The following is an 18,670-nucleotide window of genomic DNA, read 5'->3' as shown; positions in this document are numbered from 1 at the left end:
TCACATACACAAGACAAAAACAGTAAGATTCTGAAATAGACTTCTGCGCAAAAGAATGGTGGAAATAAACCAGGTGAAAGAGAAATTGACTGGAGATGCTTATACCCATACATTTATACTTACCCTGTCATGAGTTCCATAAATATCTTAAATTAGAACAGAACATATACATTGCTCTCATTCTTTGTTTCATTTTATAAATAAACAATAAAAAAGACATAAAGTTAAAAATTGAGATATTTTTATTCTACTAAAAAGAATCACTTCATTAACGTTGTGTCATTTTAATCATATTGTTCATTATTATTTTTATTTGAATTATATCTATATATTATTGTTTGATCAGGGTGGGCCAATATGGATGACATATAGCTTATTCTTATATCTTTTGATAGACAACGATCCTCTATCCCAAAAATTATGTATCTTCCTGTCTCTATCCAATAAATATACACCAAATGAGACACATATAAAACACATATCAAGACAGTAGATTTTCATTAATGGTTAGATCTATTGTGGTCCTTTCATTATGTGTTGTTTGCATGCAAATCACTACAATTTTCATAATTTAGCCTTTCATTATGTTTTGTTTGCATGCAAATCACTACAATTTTCATAATTCAGAACATGTGTATGTGAAATGGACATGTCTATAACATTCTTCTTGGAGATAATAGAATCTTTGCCCGAAGTTTTTCTATACACCAATAACACATTAATTTAGTATTATAAGATTTCATTGAATTTCTAGATATCATACTAGATTAAAAGTTAAATATTCAATCTATCATCTATGAACGATACTTATTAAGAAATATTGTCACACGCTCCAAAAGAGAATATTAACTCATTATCTATTGCCCTTTCTATGCTCCCAAGTCCCAAGCATTGAATCCATTCATGGACATATAAAGACAGCTCTAGAAGTTAAGGAGCAAAAATCAATGCTTCCTTCCATTGCCTATAAGTCTTTGTGTGATCGATGATTCATTCTTCTCTGAACAGTGAGTGTTTGGACAATATCAAACGTGAGTGTTCCTCTGGCTGCCAGATTTTCGGCTCCATGACTTATTTAGAGTCGCAACTGCATTTTATAGTTAAAAATATAGAAAATTCTTTTAAACCTAATTATTTTGGGTTTTTGGATTTTTGATATCTAGGTTTGGGAGTCGGTTACGATGTATAAAAGATATATCACTCTACCTGTCTGCCTTAAGCGGTACCCTTCATTAAAATATATGACTTTATTATTATTTTTATTGAATTGTATGATTAATTAATAATTATTAAAAATAAAAAATATTTATTTTTATTATTGTGTCTGACAAGATTGACTCTGGTCCTACGTATCCCCATTAAGGGAATCAAGACTTACGTAGTTCTTTAGGTAGAAAAAGGTTTGTTGGTTGAGGGTATTTTAATTAAAAATAATATATTTTTTAGTCAAAAATATATGTTTTGCAAGATTTGTTTAATATTGAGAAAAAAAATTTATTTGGTTATTTTTTGTTATTTATTTAATTTTACAAATGAAATTTAATTGATTTTGAGCTTTAATAGATTGAAAATAAATGGCGTAGCGCGACTTTCGAAGATGATCTGAGAAATAAGATGCCTTCGGGGCGACATTTTCTCCATCTTTGATTAACTCCAAAAATTATGTCATAAACATTTATAATTAGTATTCTTAAGTATATGTATATGTAGTTGTAAAAAAAGTTATGGTTATTTAGTTAGATGGCAAATTTTCTACTTGAGTTTCAAAGAGAATAAAGAGTTTGTTATTTATTTGCTATATAAAAGGGATTTTTATTTTTTTAGTCAATTGTTATTACTATTTAGGCACAAAAAGATTTAATATTTATTTTTATTTTATTGATTGGATTTATGTTTGTTATTATAAAAAATATTACGATATAGTTATATGTTATTTATTAAATGATTATGTTTAATAGTGTAGTATTAACATATACAAATAAAATAGAAACATTCATAAAATAAATAAAAAGAAACATCGTGGGTGCTGTGATTCATCGTGGGTGAGACTAAATAAGCTTATCGTGCAGAGACACATGGTGCAGTCTGATGGGCTAAGTTGAAGGGTGCATGAGGCGAAGCGTAGACCCACGTACATGGGATCTTGTGCACTCACTGGCGCAGATATCTGGTGTGGCACGACACACTACAACTGGGGTGCATTTCGCCTCCTGATTGGCTAGCAATAAGTCAATGTGAAGATGGTGGAAGTATTCCGATCCACTATCTATGGTTCAAGGAGGACATGAGTGCACGAGAACAAAGTGTTCCGTCTGCACTGGATCACTGTGAAATAAAAAATTCCTCTCTCACATTGGTTAGGTACTTTTGTGCATATTGTTTTCTTGGCTTTTTCAATGTTTCCAGTGTTTGCAGCGTCATTTCTTATCGATCTCAACACCTCTATTTCTTATCGATCTCAATGTTTCCAGTGTTTGCAGTGTTTGCAGCGCCAATCGGATCCGAATTTTAGGTATTATAAAAATCATTTCAATAAACTTGATAACCACCTCCTAATCAAACCAGATTTGACTAACTTTTTTATCTCTTTACTTTTTAAATTCAAATGAAGTTTCTTAAAAGGATATTCTTAACATTTTCATTTAATTACTTTAATAAAACTGAAAATAATTATAAAAAATCCATAAAAATAGTTTTACTTATTTTTATTCATTTAATATTATAATTTGGAAAAAATTAAAATAAATTCATTTTATTAATTTTTTTATTTATGGATAAATGTATGAGTTTATAGAAGTTAGTTTTTATTGCAATTTTTATTTATTTCTGAAAAATCAATTTTTGTAAATTAATTTAATTTAAATTTTGGTTAACCTAATCACTTAGATTTAGAAACCTTAACAACATTGATTTGATTTTATTATTTTTGAATTTTGATTAACCTAATAACTTAGATTTGGGAACCTTAACAATATTGATTTGATTTTTCCTATTTAATATTATTTGTTTAATTTGTTTTGAAAAATGTTTTGGATTTTTTCTGGGCCAGACAAAAATTTGGTGTTAAATTTCCTTTAGTACCTACCAACTGTTATGAGAAATTATAGTATATATGTTGGTCATGAAGCAATAAATCAAAGCATACCCTGAGAAGATTTTGACCCATGATCAGCTTGTTTAAATTTTACAAGTGTGCTTAGAGGTTTTAATTTGTTATTTGGCACTTGTACCATGAACAAAATAGCACTTATATTAATCACATTTTTTTCATAATTATCCAACATTATCACAACAGCGATCACAATCACAACTTGAATTCAGAGTCCTCGAAGGTTGTTGGTAATACCTTCTCTAAAATGAGGTGATGATCAAGCAACATCATTACATAAGTCATCAATTAGAATTAGGTGCCCATCCAACAACAATTTCCTTTTATACCTTTAAATCCTTTTTCAAAAGATTCCATGTATTCATGATTTCAATTTTATCCACAGCCCATTTAAATTCTCATATCTTAGTGCTATGTTTTTCATTCACCTAGCATTCAACCTCTGCCATGGCCAACAAACAAGGACCACAGACACAAGAAATTAGTGTGAGATGTAAATTTTGATGTCCCAAACCATGTCTCAAAATATGTCTCGGACTAATGATATTGAAATAAAAACAAAAAAATAATAAATATTTTCATTGATATGAGACATGATTTTAGATACATTTTATTCATACCAAACTGCCAAATACCATGAGCTTGTCATCCCTCAGGTTTGCTGGCTTGTGGTCCACAACAAAACTTGAAACCTATGTGCCTCCTGTTGACACAGAGTACACAACTTTGGCAACAAAACTTTCCAATAAGAACCAAAGATCACAAGACCCAGAGGACTAAAAAACAACGTTTCTACTTGATGAAGCCACAAAAAGGAGGCCCCCACCTTTGTGAAGCAAGAAATAACTATGTTAACTTTAGTGCTGATAACTATATCAACCATGCTCATAGAAAGATTGGGAAATATGCTTAATGTTATTGCTAATATTTCAACAACTAGCTCAGCCAAACGCAAATGCTCCTCTCATGTATAGTTAAGCAGCCTTTTACTTTTGGATGAGATCACATATTCTCATTTTTGTTTCACTTTGGGTCCTCGTCCAATTAGAAAATCATATTTAATGAAAAAGAAATTAATACTTTTACATTATGTTTTGCATTTTTGTTGACCAGAGACCTGACAACATAATTTTATTAGGAGAGAAGATCTTTGTTTGTAGGTAAATGAAATTTAATTGACCAATGGGAAACCACAACAAAAAGCGTGCTGTCAAAGCAAAAATAGTTGTATGAAATTAAATTAATATTTGTATGCACTCAAAGGCGAGGGAAATTATTTACCCAAAAAAAAGTAAGGGAAATTGGATGTGTATCCTGAATCTTAATGAAGGTTGGCTGATATCTAGCACTTATTGAATAATCTAATGTCACAAATCTCTTGAGCTCATTGATTAAAATAGAATGTTGCTCTCAACTATGCATGCATTATGTTTATATTAATCATCTTCATTTTAAAAATGAACTTTTTTGTTGCAGTGTTTGATAGTTTATCACCGTTCATTCATTGCCACCGTTTACTTTTCAAGGAATTAAAATTGGAATTGACTTGTAGGTTGAAAAAACAGTCTAGACACAATGCATCATCCACCAAACAAAACACAGAAAAACAAAATGAGTGACATGCGTGTAAAAATAGAAATATAGAAGCATGATACATCTCTTTGTCTAAGCTAATATTTTAATTTTTAAATAGACCAATAACATAGCTATAGCAGCTGGTGCCCAATCATTTTATAACAATCACACTGCCCCATACAAATTGAAACAAGAATCCACCAATAGATAGAGAATATGACAACCCATCTTCCCACTCTCTCTCTTTCTCCATCTATACTATTCTATTCTAATTTCTAAACATGTACATTATCACCAGCAATTAAATCACCTACACAATGTAACCATTTTTGTCCAACTAATCATAATCATAGACCCCTCCCTTCTACCTATATTAATCTAATCAATTACTAATTGCTATCTCTAACCCATCTCTATTATTATTATTATTATTTTTCTCGTTTGGGTACATTTCCAACTTCAACTCTAATTCACATACTCAAACTAATTAAGACCACCATAGACACTTACTATTGATAATTTAATCACACAACCCCTTTTCTCTCCTTTTCAAGCAACACTAATAATGCTATCCCCACCATTATTGAACTTCTCTGCAGACATAGCCTGAAAAGCTGATGCAGATGAGGACGATGTTGATGAGTGGCTGCTATTTGCCGATGATTGATCCTTGGATGGTGGCAGAGGCAGCTTCAGTGACAAGGGTAAAGGCTCGATGAGAGGAAGATGAGGAGGAGAAGTATTCTCTTTCAAGTTCAAACTAGCCATCTTCGAAGATGGTGGCACTGGCAAAATCGGTGTTGGCCTAATAGGCTTGGCTAATCTACCACCGGCAACTACAGGCAACACCACCGGAGCCAGCGCCATAGGGTAAGCCGGGCCAGGGAATCCACCGTAATGAGGTGGTGGATATCCGGCGGAGATAGGTGGAAGTGGCACCACCATTTCTTGCTGAAATGCTTGTTCTTCTTCCATTATGGTTGAGGGTTCCATCACCTTATTAAAAATAGACAAGTTTATTAGTAATGATAAGAAGAAAAAAACTATTGCTAAGAATAAAAGAAAGTACCGTGTCGGTGGTGATGTCAAAGAGGCTAGATCTACGGCGGCGACGGGTGTGGTTGTGGCGGCGGAGAAAGTACTTCTGAGCATGACTAGCCACCTGAGTAGGTGTCCGAGTTTTGACAAAGTTTCTAGAAATCCCTCTCCAATCTCCTTTACCTACTTTATGCAACCCCAATAGGAATAGTTTATGCTCTTCCTCCGTCCATGGAACACCTTCGTTATAAAAGAATACTCAACATCTCAAACCAAACAATAACAACATCATACAATAAAAGAAGAAATATTCTGAACTTATATAGTATATTATTTATATGTACCTCTTTTGCGCTCGCGGCTACGGCCAGAGGCGTGAACGACGTCGTCTGAGACATAACCGGCGTCGACGGCGTTGGGTTCATTAGGGGTTTGGTGTTCATATTGGGAGAGGTTGACCATGCTAGCACTCTTCCTGAACGGATTGGAATTCCCTTCAGTAACTCGAACGCCGAACAGCATGATGCTGTTCTCTCTAGGAGATTCTCCGCCGCCGGACGCGGTGGCGTCGGTGCATGTGCGTGAGTTGTGGCCGTTGTTGCCACACTGTGAGCACGTGCGAGACATGTTCACAATTATGTTCAGCCCATGCAAGGAACAAAGAAACAATAGGTTTCTCTTTCTCCTATCTAATATGTGAGATCTAGTAGATAGAGTGATATATAGGGATATGAGTTTTCGTTTAAAGGGTTTGTTTCTTTTGTTGGCTAACTTGTTGGAGTTAATTAGTATAGTATTCTACAATAGAATGGGAAATGGGAAAGGAAATGAAAGATAATGTGTTTGGGCCTTCTTATTATGGAGATATAGATAGATACTTGAGAGATGAGGATTGTTGGTGTGAAATTGTGAGAGTAGTGGTAGGGTTTGGTTTGTGGTATATCATCAATCAGGACCGTCCACTTTTGTGCCATGCTTCATTGATAAGCACACAAGGACAAACAAAATGGGTGTCCTATATTGGTTTACCATTTAATGCTTCAGATAATAATATTTATGGAAACAAACCTTTTCATAAATGGGAAATTATAATATCCGTCCATTGGAAACCATAATAGTTGGAATATCAAATATGGTTACCGCATTTGTAAGTTATGTCCCTACGAGAATATAATTCGATATTATTTAGTGCTCATTTATCTTATTTATATTTAAAAGTTAATAATAATTAAATATAAATAATGTATAATGTAATGATAATATAAAAACTCTTACACGTATATACATTATTTTTAAAAGAATTTATATTATTATAATTATATTATCTATTATTTCATTTATATCACTTTTATTTAAAAGTGTGTTGATGAATATTAATATCTGAATAGTAATAAAGTATGGAAAGGGTAAAACAAAACTCTTACAACATAATTATATATATTTTAAACTCTATTAATTATCATTCCCTTGAGTTTTTTGTACAATTTAAATTACAAGTTGGTAGTTTATTTATGAGAATAAAGTATATTCTGATATAAAGAGATAAGTTATTTTATCCAACCATTCAAATCATGACATGTGTTCTATTTAATCATTTTTATAGAAATATTTCTAAAACTAAACAAAAACATTACATATATTATATTTTTATTGGTTGGATGTTATCTGATGGTATGAAGAATATTTTAATCTCTTTATTTATATATAAGTGAAGTCATTCATTGCATGTTGTTTTGAGAAACTTGCATCCCTGGCTAGTAGAAAAATCTTCCAAATAACGAGCTCCTTGTTAGGTTGTAATCTTCCAAACTACATAAAGTATACAAGGGTAAAGTGTGATTGACCTCAGAAAAACTAGGACTTGTGTGTAGATACAAAAACCTAACTATCGCGATGAAAAGGCAAGCTATTATGAAACTTATATGTGTCTAATCCAATAGTGATCCTTGACGTTGAAAAATGCTGAAGTGCATATGGCTGGTTCGTTTAACTTTATCCTTATAAAGAGATTTTAAAATACTCTTTTAAATGTTTTTCGTTATATGTAGTTTTTACATAAATTCGGAATTCTTTTTAAGAAGCTAAAGTGCATTGCTTCTCATAAAAATGCTTTTATTTTTTTAAAACTTTTTAGAAGCCCCAAATAAACAATTGTCATAAGTAATTTTATTAAGTGGTTATATTTTAAAAGCTCAAATAAACTAACAGGCTAATAATCAGTGGGTGTGTCAGTGATGGAAAATATAACCTTCCCTAAGGTAATAATTAGAATAATTTAATCAATAATGCAAGGAAATAATACTTTACAAAAAACAATTACTATAAAGAAAAGGAAATAGATGGTGGAGGATGAGAGTGTTTTTGGACCGTGAAATGGGTATATTCGCTGCTCCATTGATAAAGATTTGATTGTGTAGTACGTTTTAAATATTAGTAACATTTTGCATTGATTTAATGATCATAATTTGTGGGTGTGGTTGTATGGTTGCACAGGATAAGTAAAAGTGGACCCCACTCATCACCTATACATCTTTCTATTAACCTCAGCCTTTCTATGTGGCTGTCTTCATGATTCGTTGGTAATGGTGGGTGAGTGGTTGCCACCTTTTTTGACAGCTTTCAAGTTTTCAACTTTCACAACGTTATCGATTGCGTTGAAAGTTTAGCAGCATAGATGTGTGTGGGAAATGATATATCATTCTACATATTATCAAAGTTATATGTGTGATAAATTGTTATTTTATTTATTAATAATTAGTTTATAAATTACATATATTATTTTATACAAAAAAAAAAAATTAGGATAAGGACATATCATTACTCAATATCAAGGTCAATCAACAAACACCCTCAACATTATGACTGCAAAGCCTAATAACCAAGAAACTCAGGAACCAATGAATATGAATAAAATAACAAAAACTATAGCTTATAAATTCGTAAGTTACTTTAAATATGTTGTCAAATAAGAGTTTATTATCATAAATAAGCTGATTTATGTAGCACCTACAAGAATTTATTGTATTAAATAAATTAATGACCTATGGTTGATGATGTTATCAAAGAGACTCTTAATAGACTCCCGAATAAATATAAAAACCACCTTGTCTCATTCTTTGTTTGGTTCACCTGATGTTTCTGCATTCCATCATCTTATATAGGAAAGTAATTTGTCTATATTTAGTAGAGGATTAGGAGGGGAAATGGAAATATCACAACATCATTGGGCCAAGTTTTGCATCATGTTTTGGGCCAGGCCCGAATGAAATGGTGCCGTTGATTGAAACGGTTAATCCTGAAGAGGCTACTGTTATGCAAAGTGAAGAAATGAGTACAGAAAGGAGATTGTTAAGTTAAATAAGTATGGGTTGTATCTGAAGGATTGGAATTGTTTTCATTTTCATGGAATTACCAAACATTTTCTGTAGCTTAATTGAACTGCTTCTAAGTTCTAACTGATCATACGCAATGTAAAGGATAGAGTAGGTTTGGATTAGTTCGAGTTTAATTTTGATGTAATATTAATGCGATATTTGAATAATCACATATTACATATGTGTGGTTTAATTTTGATGTAATAATATTAATGTGTTTCACAGTCATTTGGATTTTTTTAGAATGCTGTTGTTACCTAATCATTTTTAGCAGCTTTCACTAATGACAAGCATTACAATAATTGATTGCTAATATTAAGAAAGAAATATTTAAAATTAAAAGGGCATAACCTGCTTCATAAAACCAACTTATCATTCATTCATCCATTCATTGTTATCTGATTGCCAAATCTATGCTGATGTGAGAATATAACTAATACAGAATGGGTGCTTTGTGGCTTTTAGGTATTATGGTTGTGTTTTCTACATATTATGTTAACAAATTTGATATTGACTATGATGTGAAAAGAGTGAGATCTTATTTTCTGTAGTGAAGGAAAAATTCATGCGCTGTGATCAGCAAGTATGGATGATTATAGTTAAATAGAAGTTGCCCTGGGAATCAGTTACTTGAATGACTCTTACATCTCCAGAGATTCTTGGATGGAAATCTTGAAATAGTTGTATAAATCTAATGGAATTTGGGTAGACCTTAAGTAGTACATCAATTTATCTGCTACACATGAATATAATACTTCAATAATTTCCATTTTACATTAAAAATGTTTTTCTCATGAAACCTTTCCGAAGTTGACTATAATTATCAAACTGTCATTGTTACTATTCATTTTATGTTAGGATGAAATAGAAAAAAGTTCAATGAAGCTGTTTAAATAATTGAAAGCATATGATATTACACAAGATTTGAGTCACTTGAGTGTGGATTTCTATGTGTGTCTAAGTTGACTGTCGTCACATGTTAGGAGTGCCTTTTTTACCATGAAATGTTCTATTATTAGATTCAATGCCAAGGAAGTTTGTTGAAGCATTAATTAATACCCTTGAGATAAAGACATTCCGCAAGATTTCATCAATATCAAGCTGAATATTTTCACCGGATTGTTATAATAACGTTGATTCTACTTCATTGGACCCTGACTCATGAAGCAAGACCCACTTATTTTTTTCAAACATCCAGGCTTTCCAGGATACAAACCTCCTAGCGTAGTAGCTCAACTAGTACATCTATCTGTGGCCAATTGTATGCTGCAGTGAATACTTATGTGGCCACCCTGGGCACATTTGTGATCTTGTATCTTTTGTGTCTGTTAACTGATGCAACTTTCAACTGTGTCAGAAAACTATCATGTATATATCTTTTGTGATCATGTATCTTTTGTGTTTTCCCTTGAGTTATGGGCTTAAATGGTTGATATATAACTTAAGACTTCAGATTTTTCCCTTCAGAACATCATTAAGATTGTTTTCTGTTAGTGGTGATCTGTGATTCCTGAAGGATCACTTCGACTGTAGTTAGACCTCAAAATCCAGTTTCTTATTTCCAACATGATTGTTCTACCAATACATAGGTCCTGCAGATTATCGCTTTTCTTTCTACTAATGATGGCAACGATAAAGATAACTATATTACATATCAAGGAAACTCCTACGCCTCTATCACATTTATCTTCATTTAAGCTAGACATCAAGAAAAGCCCTGAGCCAGTATCACTTCCTAATCCAAACGCTGCTGAAACTGCCTCAAAAAGGACAATTTTGGAGAAAATAGCTTTTTTTAAAATCATAAATTACCAAACATTGCTAAAAAGTAAACAACTCCTGCACTGCAACCTGGACCAACAAGCAAGAATATTGACTTTCACGATTTCATCTGCAAATCCTCGACCCAGTGATTCTGTGATGCTTGCTGCAATAAAATAGTACATTCCATCTTCACTGCACTGATGCCCTGGTAAGGTACAAGTTAAACAAAATTGTAAGGTTATCTCTGACATACAACTCAGATCTTGAAACTTTTTTGGCAGAAATTTGATGGTAGAAAAAAGGACAAAATGCAAGAAACCCAGTGCATTTGGTTCGGTTTTTTTTCTTTCTTATTTTGGTTTATTAACTAAATTGGTTTAATAACAGGCTTAGTTTATAAAAATTACAAAACCAAGAACAATCAAAAGGTAACGTTTTCATAAAGATTCGTTGGGCTTTTTCCAAATTATAATCTCAGTTTATAATCAAAATTTAAAAACACAATTTATGCCATACACACCATCTATCATGACTCGACTTCAAAATTTATGAACATGACTCGACTTCAAAATTTATGAACATGACTCCTTCAACTTACCAAACCTGTGGAAGGTTTTCTCCCACATGCACAACGGGTAAATATATGAACTGTTTGGTTAGTTAAAGGAATTATGTTGGCAAGCATGAAACCACACGATTTTCTATACATGGCCTGTAGTCATAGTGGGCTTCTCCCATTTTGCTTTGAAGGCAAAAAAAAAGTAAGCACTGCCATTACAACTCAGTTTATCCAGATACTATCACAAAGTCACAAAACTAGGCTTTTACTTAAACCAACATGGTGACTTTCTAATGCCATAATAAAATAATTAATGAGTCCTGCACACATAGCCAGCATCTAACTTCATAACTGGCTTATTAGTGTTGATGTATGTAGTAACTATGATAAGGATATAAACTTAAGCTCTTGAAATACATGATTGTTTTGTAACTACTAATGACTAGTATCAAATTCGATAGAACACAGGATGCACATAAGTGAAACAAGAGGAGCATAAAAAAAGATTACATCTCTGTAAGAGAGTGTAAGACATCAATTGCTAAAATCACATATTTTTGTTACCTTGTATTCTGGTTCATTGGTAGTTCATAAGTAGTAGGTGAAATGCCATTAAATTTTCTGGCATCGTTCCATCGTGCTCTCTCAGCATCTTGGACTATGTTTTTAGGCTTATACGATTGACCCTTTAAATCACTTTGAATTTCTGCCAAAGGGTTCACAAAAATTCCACTGCTACGATGCTGAAATCTTTTGTTATTTGTAGTTAACATTTCTTTGCTACCATCTTTGTAAGTAGCCTTAAGCACGACATCGGATGATGCTATGCTTCCAGAAGAGAACCTTGATGTGGAATACCGACCTTCTGTTTTCTTCCAGAATTTAGAACTCAAAAAGTCAGTAACAGGTAACTTGCAACAAGTGTCTTCTGTGGCATCACTGTTGGGAATTCTGCCCCTTGATACTGCCAAATCATATGATATTTCATCCAGGGCTGTCTCAAGGCCATGTACACGTGTCTCTAGAGAATTCATCCCACTTTGGGAGCTTCCAATAAATCTCTATATTCAAATAAAGAGGACGTAAGTCAGAATTATACATCCTCAAATGTGGTAGAAGTGCAGCATGCATCCAAACACAAATAAAAAAATATTATCTGTGCATGGAGGGGGAGAGGGGATTGAAAAGGTGGGAGTGAACTATGTGAGATGGCCAAACAGATAATGACAGGCAAATATAAAAGCTTCACCCATTCATATCTTCAACTAATTAAGCAATGCCTAATTCATTGTCTGGGTGTCATAAGGGAGGATGAAACTCAGTTAAAGCAAAAGGCGGAAAAGAATCATTTCCATAAGTCTATTACAATTTCAGCCAAACAAAGGAAGAGATTATTGACTAAAAGGATGTTTTAATTTACTACCCCAAGTTTTCTGTTAATATATGCTGCTTGTGGATACTAAAATACTATACCGAGAAGGAAAAAAGCATCCTGAATTAGAAAGTAAAAGCATATATATATATATATACATGGTAAAAAATGCCAGAAGGGAAAAAGAAAAAAATAATATCAATATATCAAACATGAGAGTGAAAAGTAAGTTAGAACTAGTAGAGCAAAAAGTGTATAATGGCAGGATAATATACCTGAAGAAGGTCTAACAGATTGGACTGCTGGTTTTCAATTTGAGTAAGTTGTTCACGGATTAAAGACAGATCCTCAGCATCTTGTGGGCTCTCACAAACTTCATTTACATGGTTAATTGTAACATCAGCATTGTCATTGTCATCATCAGAGCATGGTACGACACGAGATTTTGAAACACTAAATTTTTGCACTTTCTCATCAGACATCTTGCTAAAGAGAACACGCTTTATATCAGCCCTTGAACTTATGCCATTTTGATTGAGGGCTGGCTTAGAAACTTCAAAATCACACGTTTTAATATCATCTTCCCTAGACATGTTCGAAGAGGGAAACTTAGATACTGGAGTTTCAAGTTCCTCATCTGAGAATTTCTCATGATCCATCCTATGTGATATACCCATTCTTGAATCCTTGTCATTACCCTTTAGACGTCCCTCTCTTTTGATGGAGGATACAACTGAAACTGCAGATGGAGGGGAGCGGCTGGCAGGGACTGTTTTCTTCGGCTGAGAAGGTTTAGAGCCAACATAGGATGAAGTTTTAGTGACACACTGATCTTTGTCACCATCAGGGCCTATGATAAAAAGGCAACAAGATAAAGAATGACGAGATTACTTCACCAGAAGTTATGAAAGCAACATTCTTCCAAAGGTTAAAATATATAGAAATACTAAGATGAAATATCTCTTAATTTTATTTCTTATATGGAGCTAACCCCACTATTGGATAAAGGTATATGGAAATCTTATGGAGAAAATACTTGCCTAATTTTTTTATCACCAGAGAGAAATTCTAAACTGCCTCTTAACTAACAATTGACATAATCAAGCTTTAAAACTTGAAGATTTACATAGCAGAGAGGGTGCCATTAATCTTAAAGCAGTGTTACTTATGAATTACAAACATCACCATTTGAAAAGTAAAATAAGCTTCCAAACTAAAGACAAATTAAAAATATAGTTCTCTAATTCCTTACCAGCCGAAGGTCTTGCAGATTTAGCAGGAGCAGAAACATCCTCGGATGCATTAGCTACCTCCTTCCACATCTCCAATGCACGATTCAGAGTCTCCCGCACCACTTTAACCTGTAACAATAGTCCACTCGTATCAAGTTATCAACATTCAACATTATCATTCAGTTTTCTTTTTCTCTTCCTTCTTTCAAATTCGTTATCCTTATACTACTTATAACACAAGGGAAGGACCCGCTATTCATAATTTTTCACCAATGATGTTCAATTTACCTTATCAAATCTACGGTTCTGCAATGAATCCACGCATAGAATTTTGTGCTGTGATGCCAAATCTTTCTCCACCATTGCCACCTTTCCCAGTGCCTCCGAAGCGGCTTTTCTCACTGTCCAATCCTCACTGCTCAGGAACTCAATGAGGAATGGCACCAACCAGTTCATTACTCCCCGGCTCGCTGCACCACCAGCGGCAACTAAGCTACCGATTAGCACCAGTACCGCCGCCTTCGCCTTGCAAGCATCGTTCTTAGTAAACTTCCCTAGCTTTGGAAGCGCGCTCCGCCGAAGCGCCTCCACGTCTTTTTCCGGCGCCGCGTCAACAGCCGCAGCGAGGCACAGCGCGGCACCGATCTGCGAGTTCGCGTCCTGCTCCTGCGTGAGTGCGTCCATGAGAGGCTTCAAGAACGCGGCGGAGAACGGAGGGCCCGTGATCTGAGATGACATGGCGGCCGTGGCGTCGACACAGGCAGATCTGACGGCATTGTCATTGTCGCGGAGGCGGCGGATGACGGCAGCGATCATCTTCGGTAGGAACGGTGCGAGAGCATCACAGTGAAAGTGCGAGAGAACACTTAACAAGTGAATGCACTGTTTCCGAACGGTTATTCTGGACGAGGAATCAGTGTTATGAATGCAAGAGATGAAAGTAGAGAAAGTGTCAGGAGTTAGTGTTTTAGCAATGGATTCAAGTTCCACGGTGGCGACGGCAAGAGTGTCACGGTCGGAGAGCTTATTAAGGCAAGCAATGACGCGCTGCCGGAGGTCGTGAGCAGACGCGCCGGCAGGTTGATTCGGTGAACCGCTGAGGGAGAGGCGCCTGTTAGTGGAGAAGGGAAGTGACATTGTGATTAGAGTGAGTGACGGCAGCGAGTTACAGACTCGGCATTCGAGAGCGGTGGAGAAAGTAACCAAAGAAACGGTGCCGTTCAGAGATTTTGGCGGTGAAGGTAGAGTTATAAAAAGTTGAGTTGTGAAAAGGAGTTTAGCTTGGGTTTATATACTCATTGAGTTATAAAATGATGTTCTTTATTCTGGAGTTCAAAATAAAATTTTGTACATACAAGGTAATGAGTCCAAATGCTACAACCTGTACCACTATTACACAGGTTATGTATAGTATAAACTTCAAATTTGCATTCCTTAATCACATGCACCAAACGCCACGTAGCACTAGCAATAAAATAAAAGTGGAGTGATTAGGAGGGGTCACATGAATTTACATGTTTAATCTTAATTTTGCTAGGTAATTTCCCAACATTAAGATGCATTGACTTAATGCCCTATATTTTAATCATTGTATATTCTGACACTAACAATGGTCAGCATGAATAGGAGAATAGTAGCACATGATCAGCCATGTATTGCATAAGAGCATTTTTGTTGCTTCATGTGGGAGTTGAAAGTAAATGGATAGCCCCAACAGAAAATAAAATTGTTGAACTTTTTTAATCAGAGAAATATCTAGCAAATCTAGTTAACGAGGCCTAAATATGGAGCATGTGAAGAGATAAGGAGGAAATTGTAAAAAACTTAAAAAGAGCACAATTCAACTTGTACAGTACTCACGTGACCCTTGAATATGAATATTCACTGAATTGTGCGACTGTGCAGTTTTTTCTTGTAAAAGCAAAAACATCAGGATGTGGTGGTTATGGTGGAAGAGTCTTTTGTGATGAAAAGAGTTCACCGAATACATTAGAGCTTAATTAATTAAATGTGAAGGTAAGATTCTTAACATTATCGGGTTGACGTCTATAATAAGTTTTACTCTACCGATAATATTAATTTGATAGTAATCTTCTTTTTGTTAACTTTATTTACATATCAATATTTGGTAATATATATTGATTTAATTTGTAAGTGTTCTTTTTTGTGACATGACTCTTACCGAAGTGGTATATTTCTTAATAGAGTGGAATTATTAATAGAGTGGTATATAAGTATACTCTTTTCACTGCTCCTCCAAGATTAGACAAAAACATCTTCGTTTGTCTCTCTATAAATAGATTCACTATGCTTACACATATATTCCTAAACTGAACCATTATAATGTTATATATCTTATCTAAGCAAGGACCCAACCCAAAATTTGTGGAGCTGGTCACTAATATAACTAACCCAAAAATCAAGCCATAGATTAATGAAAAAGAGCAAAGCACAAGAACTAGAAAAACAGTAAAAAGTGAAAGAGTCAAGAAGAAGAAGGCCAAGAGGTGCTATCATTCTAAGTTTCTAACCACCATCCTAGCTATTTGTTGTGGAAAAGGACTAAATCCGTGATTCAAGTTAATATGCAAGTAATGATTTAAAACATGAAGAGTGACTAAAGATAAATCCATTTGGATCTACTAGAGCCTGGAAAGCTCATTATTAATACACAAAATTGTACATATCATAGAGTATACCCCTTAATTCATGGAAGAAAATGACACAATGGAATCCATGTGACCAATTTGTATTTCATTTTCGTGACAATGACTTTGCAGCTATTGCCCTTGTGTTGTTGTTATCACATTGCGGCAGCCTAGTTTGGATAATTAATCTAACCATATATAGAAGAAATGAAGAAAAAAAACCAAAACAACAATATTATCAACAATATTAACTATCCAAAATTATCAAATTGTAGTATTATTTCAGCTATAGCATAGTGTTGGAATCAACTTTTAAATTGCCTTTTGCATAGAAAGATAATTAAATCAGACAAACTTACCTATACATAGAAATTCAAAGTAGAATTGTAACGAAAGCTAAGACAATAGTATGAAAAGAAATCCAGGAATTGTTGTACGAGGTCATTGGATTCGCTTTAGACATTTGGAATAACTTGAACTATCCCTTTAACACTAAGTTGAATTAATCAATTAATTAAAGCTATACCCATCAAGATACTTGATCATTTAATTTAAACTGTAGTTCAATAATCATTAATTATCTTTTCTTTATTTAAAATACATGGCATCAAATGAAAAAAAAATGGCACGGACACTTACAAGGTAATATGATATCAACATTTGTATTATTTTTTTGTCTTCCACTACATGAAAGGTGAACCTATGGGACTAGCTTAAAGAAAAATCAATTAACGAATAAGTTGTTGAAAAATATTGATGATGGGCAATTAATTAGTATATGAACCATGATGAGCTCCAAAGAAGCTATCTAAGTTCTAGAGAATATTTGTGTATATGTACATCAGTATATGCAAAATGAAGGTTTAATTACATCAATTTTAAAGGATTTGAGTATTATAAGATACATTGACGTATTTATTGGATTTTTATGGTTAAGAATATTTTGTTTACATGTATATACAGATTCATTATAATCTCGAGGGTATCTCAAATTCAACTTAATATCAACACTGAAATAACTACCTTCTAAAAAAATCCCTTTTTTCCTTCATATTGATGAATAAATATATTTAGTCCAACTTTATTGAACTTCTTCCACTTAGATCAACTCACATTGGGATAGGTACACAATTTTGAAGTACTAATAAGACTTTTCTCTTTTTTCCTCTATCTCTCTTTAGTATTATCCGTTTTCCTTCTTTGTTTTTTCCTTGATGGTGGTGATCATTGAATTGGTCCATGTCAATGTTATTTGATTGAGAGACAAGACCCTATATATTGAACTTACCCTTGTAATACAAAGGACCCTTAAGTTCATTCACATGGGAAGAAATCCAATTAAGTAGACCAAAGCCATTGAACACATTGCATATCATTGTGCTTGCTTCATGTGTGTTTTCCCAATCATGTGACACCATCACATGCAACTCTGCTTAGGGAAGAAGAAAATTTAACACCGTCATGGGGTGGTGGTCCATTATGTCTTGAATTGTTTAATTGTGGAAGATAATTTTGGTGCAGTGGGGAGCATCTCCCTGAAAACATTCCCAGTTTAGGACAATGACCTTTTGCCACGTGACACTTTGCATGTGCCACAATAATATTAGATAATGTGTCCTTACCCATAACGCTATCTGCATTGTATTTCTTCATTGACAATTACAACTACACATAATCATGATGGAAAAGGTTATGCATTTCACTCACAACTTTACAAATATATATAAATGAAGAGGGATCAATTTATACCTAAATTGAATTACACTAGTTACATTTAATTTTATCTTTTCATTTTTTCAAATCCAATAAATCATAAGGATAAGTGAAAGAGGTGATAAGAGAAAAAAGATAAATCTTAGATAATTTTTAAGTTTCACTTACATGATTTATTAGATTTAAAAAATATTTGAAGGAAATTGACTATAACTAGTGTAATTCAATTTATGTGTAAATATATCTCTTATCAACTTAAAAGTCATTTAAGATTTATAATATATAT

At 33.6% G+C, this 18,670-nt stretch overlaps 2 protein-coding genes and 1 long non-coding RNA gene across 3 annotated transcripts; 1 reads left to right on the top strand and 2 right to left on the bottom strand.

The window, feature by feature from the left end:
* On the bottom strand, nt 4,800–6,371 carry LOC109349239 (transcription factor MYB1R1-like). Its single transcript, XM_019589973.1, has 3 exons — nt 6,067–6,371; nt 5,754–5,962; nt 4,800–5,680 (listed from the first exon to the last, which is right to left on the bottom strand). Exons 1-3 carry the CDS (start codon nt 6,347–6,349, stop codon nt 5,234–5,236), a joined length of 939 nt encoding a protein of 312 aa, XP_019445518.1. The 5' UTR covers nt 6,350–6,371; the 3' UTR covers nt 4,800–5,233.
* On the top strand, nt 6,355–15,660 carry LOC109349240. The gene is made up of 3 exons (XR_002107933.1): nt 6,355–6,437; nt 7,239–7,244; nt 15,650–15,660. It is a non-coding gene; the product is annotated as an uncharacterized LOC109349240 (long non-coding RNA).
* LOC109349238 (microtubule-associated protein TORTIFOLIA1) lies at nt 10,630–15,272 on the bottom strand. Its single transcript, XM_019589972.1, has 5 exons — nt 14,312–15,272; nt 14,044–14,152; nt 13,067–13,641; nt 11,984–12,480; nt 10,630–11,065 (listed from the first exon to the last, which is right to left on the bottom strand). The coding sequence occupies exons 1-5, from the start codon at nt 15,158–15,160 to the stop codon at nt 11,050–11,052; spliced, it is 2,046 nt and encodes a 681-aa protein (XP_019445517.1). The 5' UTR covers nt 15,161–15,272; the 3' UTR covers nt 10,630–11,049.

The sequence above is a fragment of the Lupinus angustifolius genome, chromosome LG06 (assembly GCF_001865875.1).
Source record: "Lupinus angustifolius cultivar Tanjil chromosome LG06, LupAngTanjil_v1.0, whole genome shotgun sequence".
Lineage (NCBI taxonomy): Eukaryota > Viridiplantae > Streptophyta > Magnoliopsida > Fabales > Fabaceae > Lupinus > Lupinus angustifolius.
The sequence above is the reverse complement of the archived record's forward strand: the minus strand, read 5'-3'. Positions and strand labels throughout refer to the sequence as shown.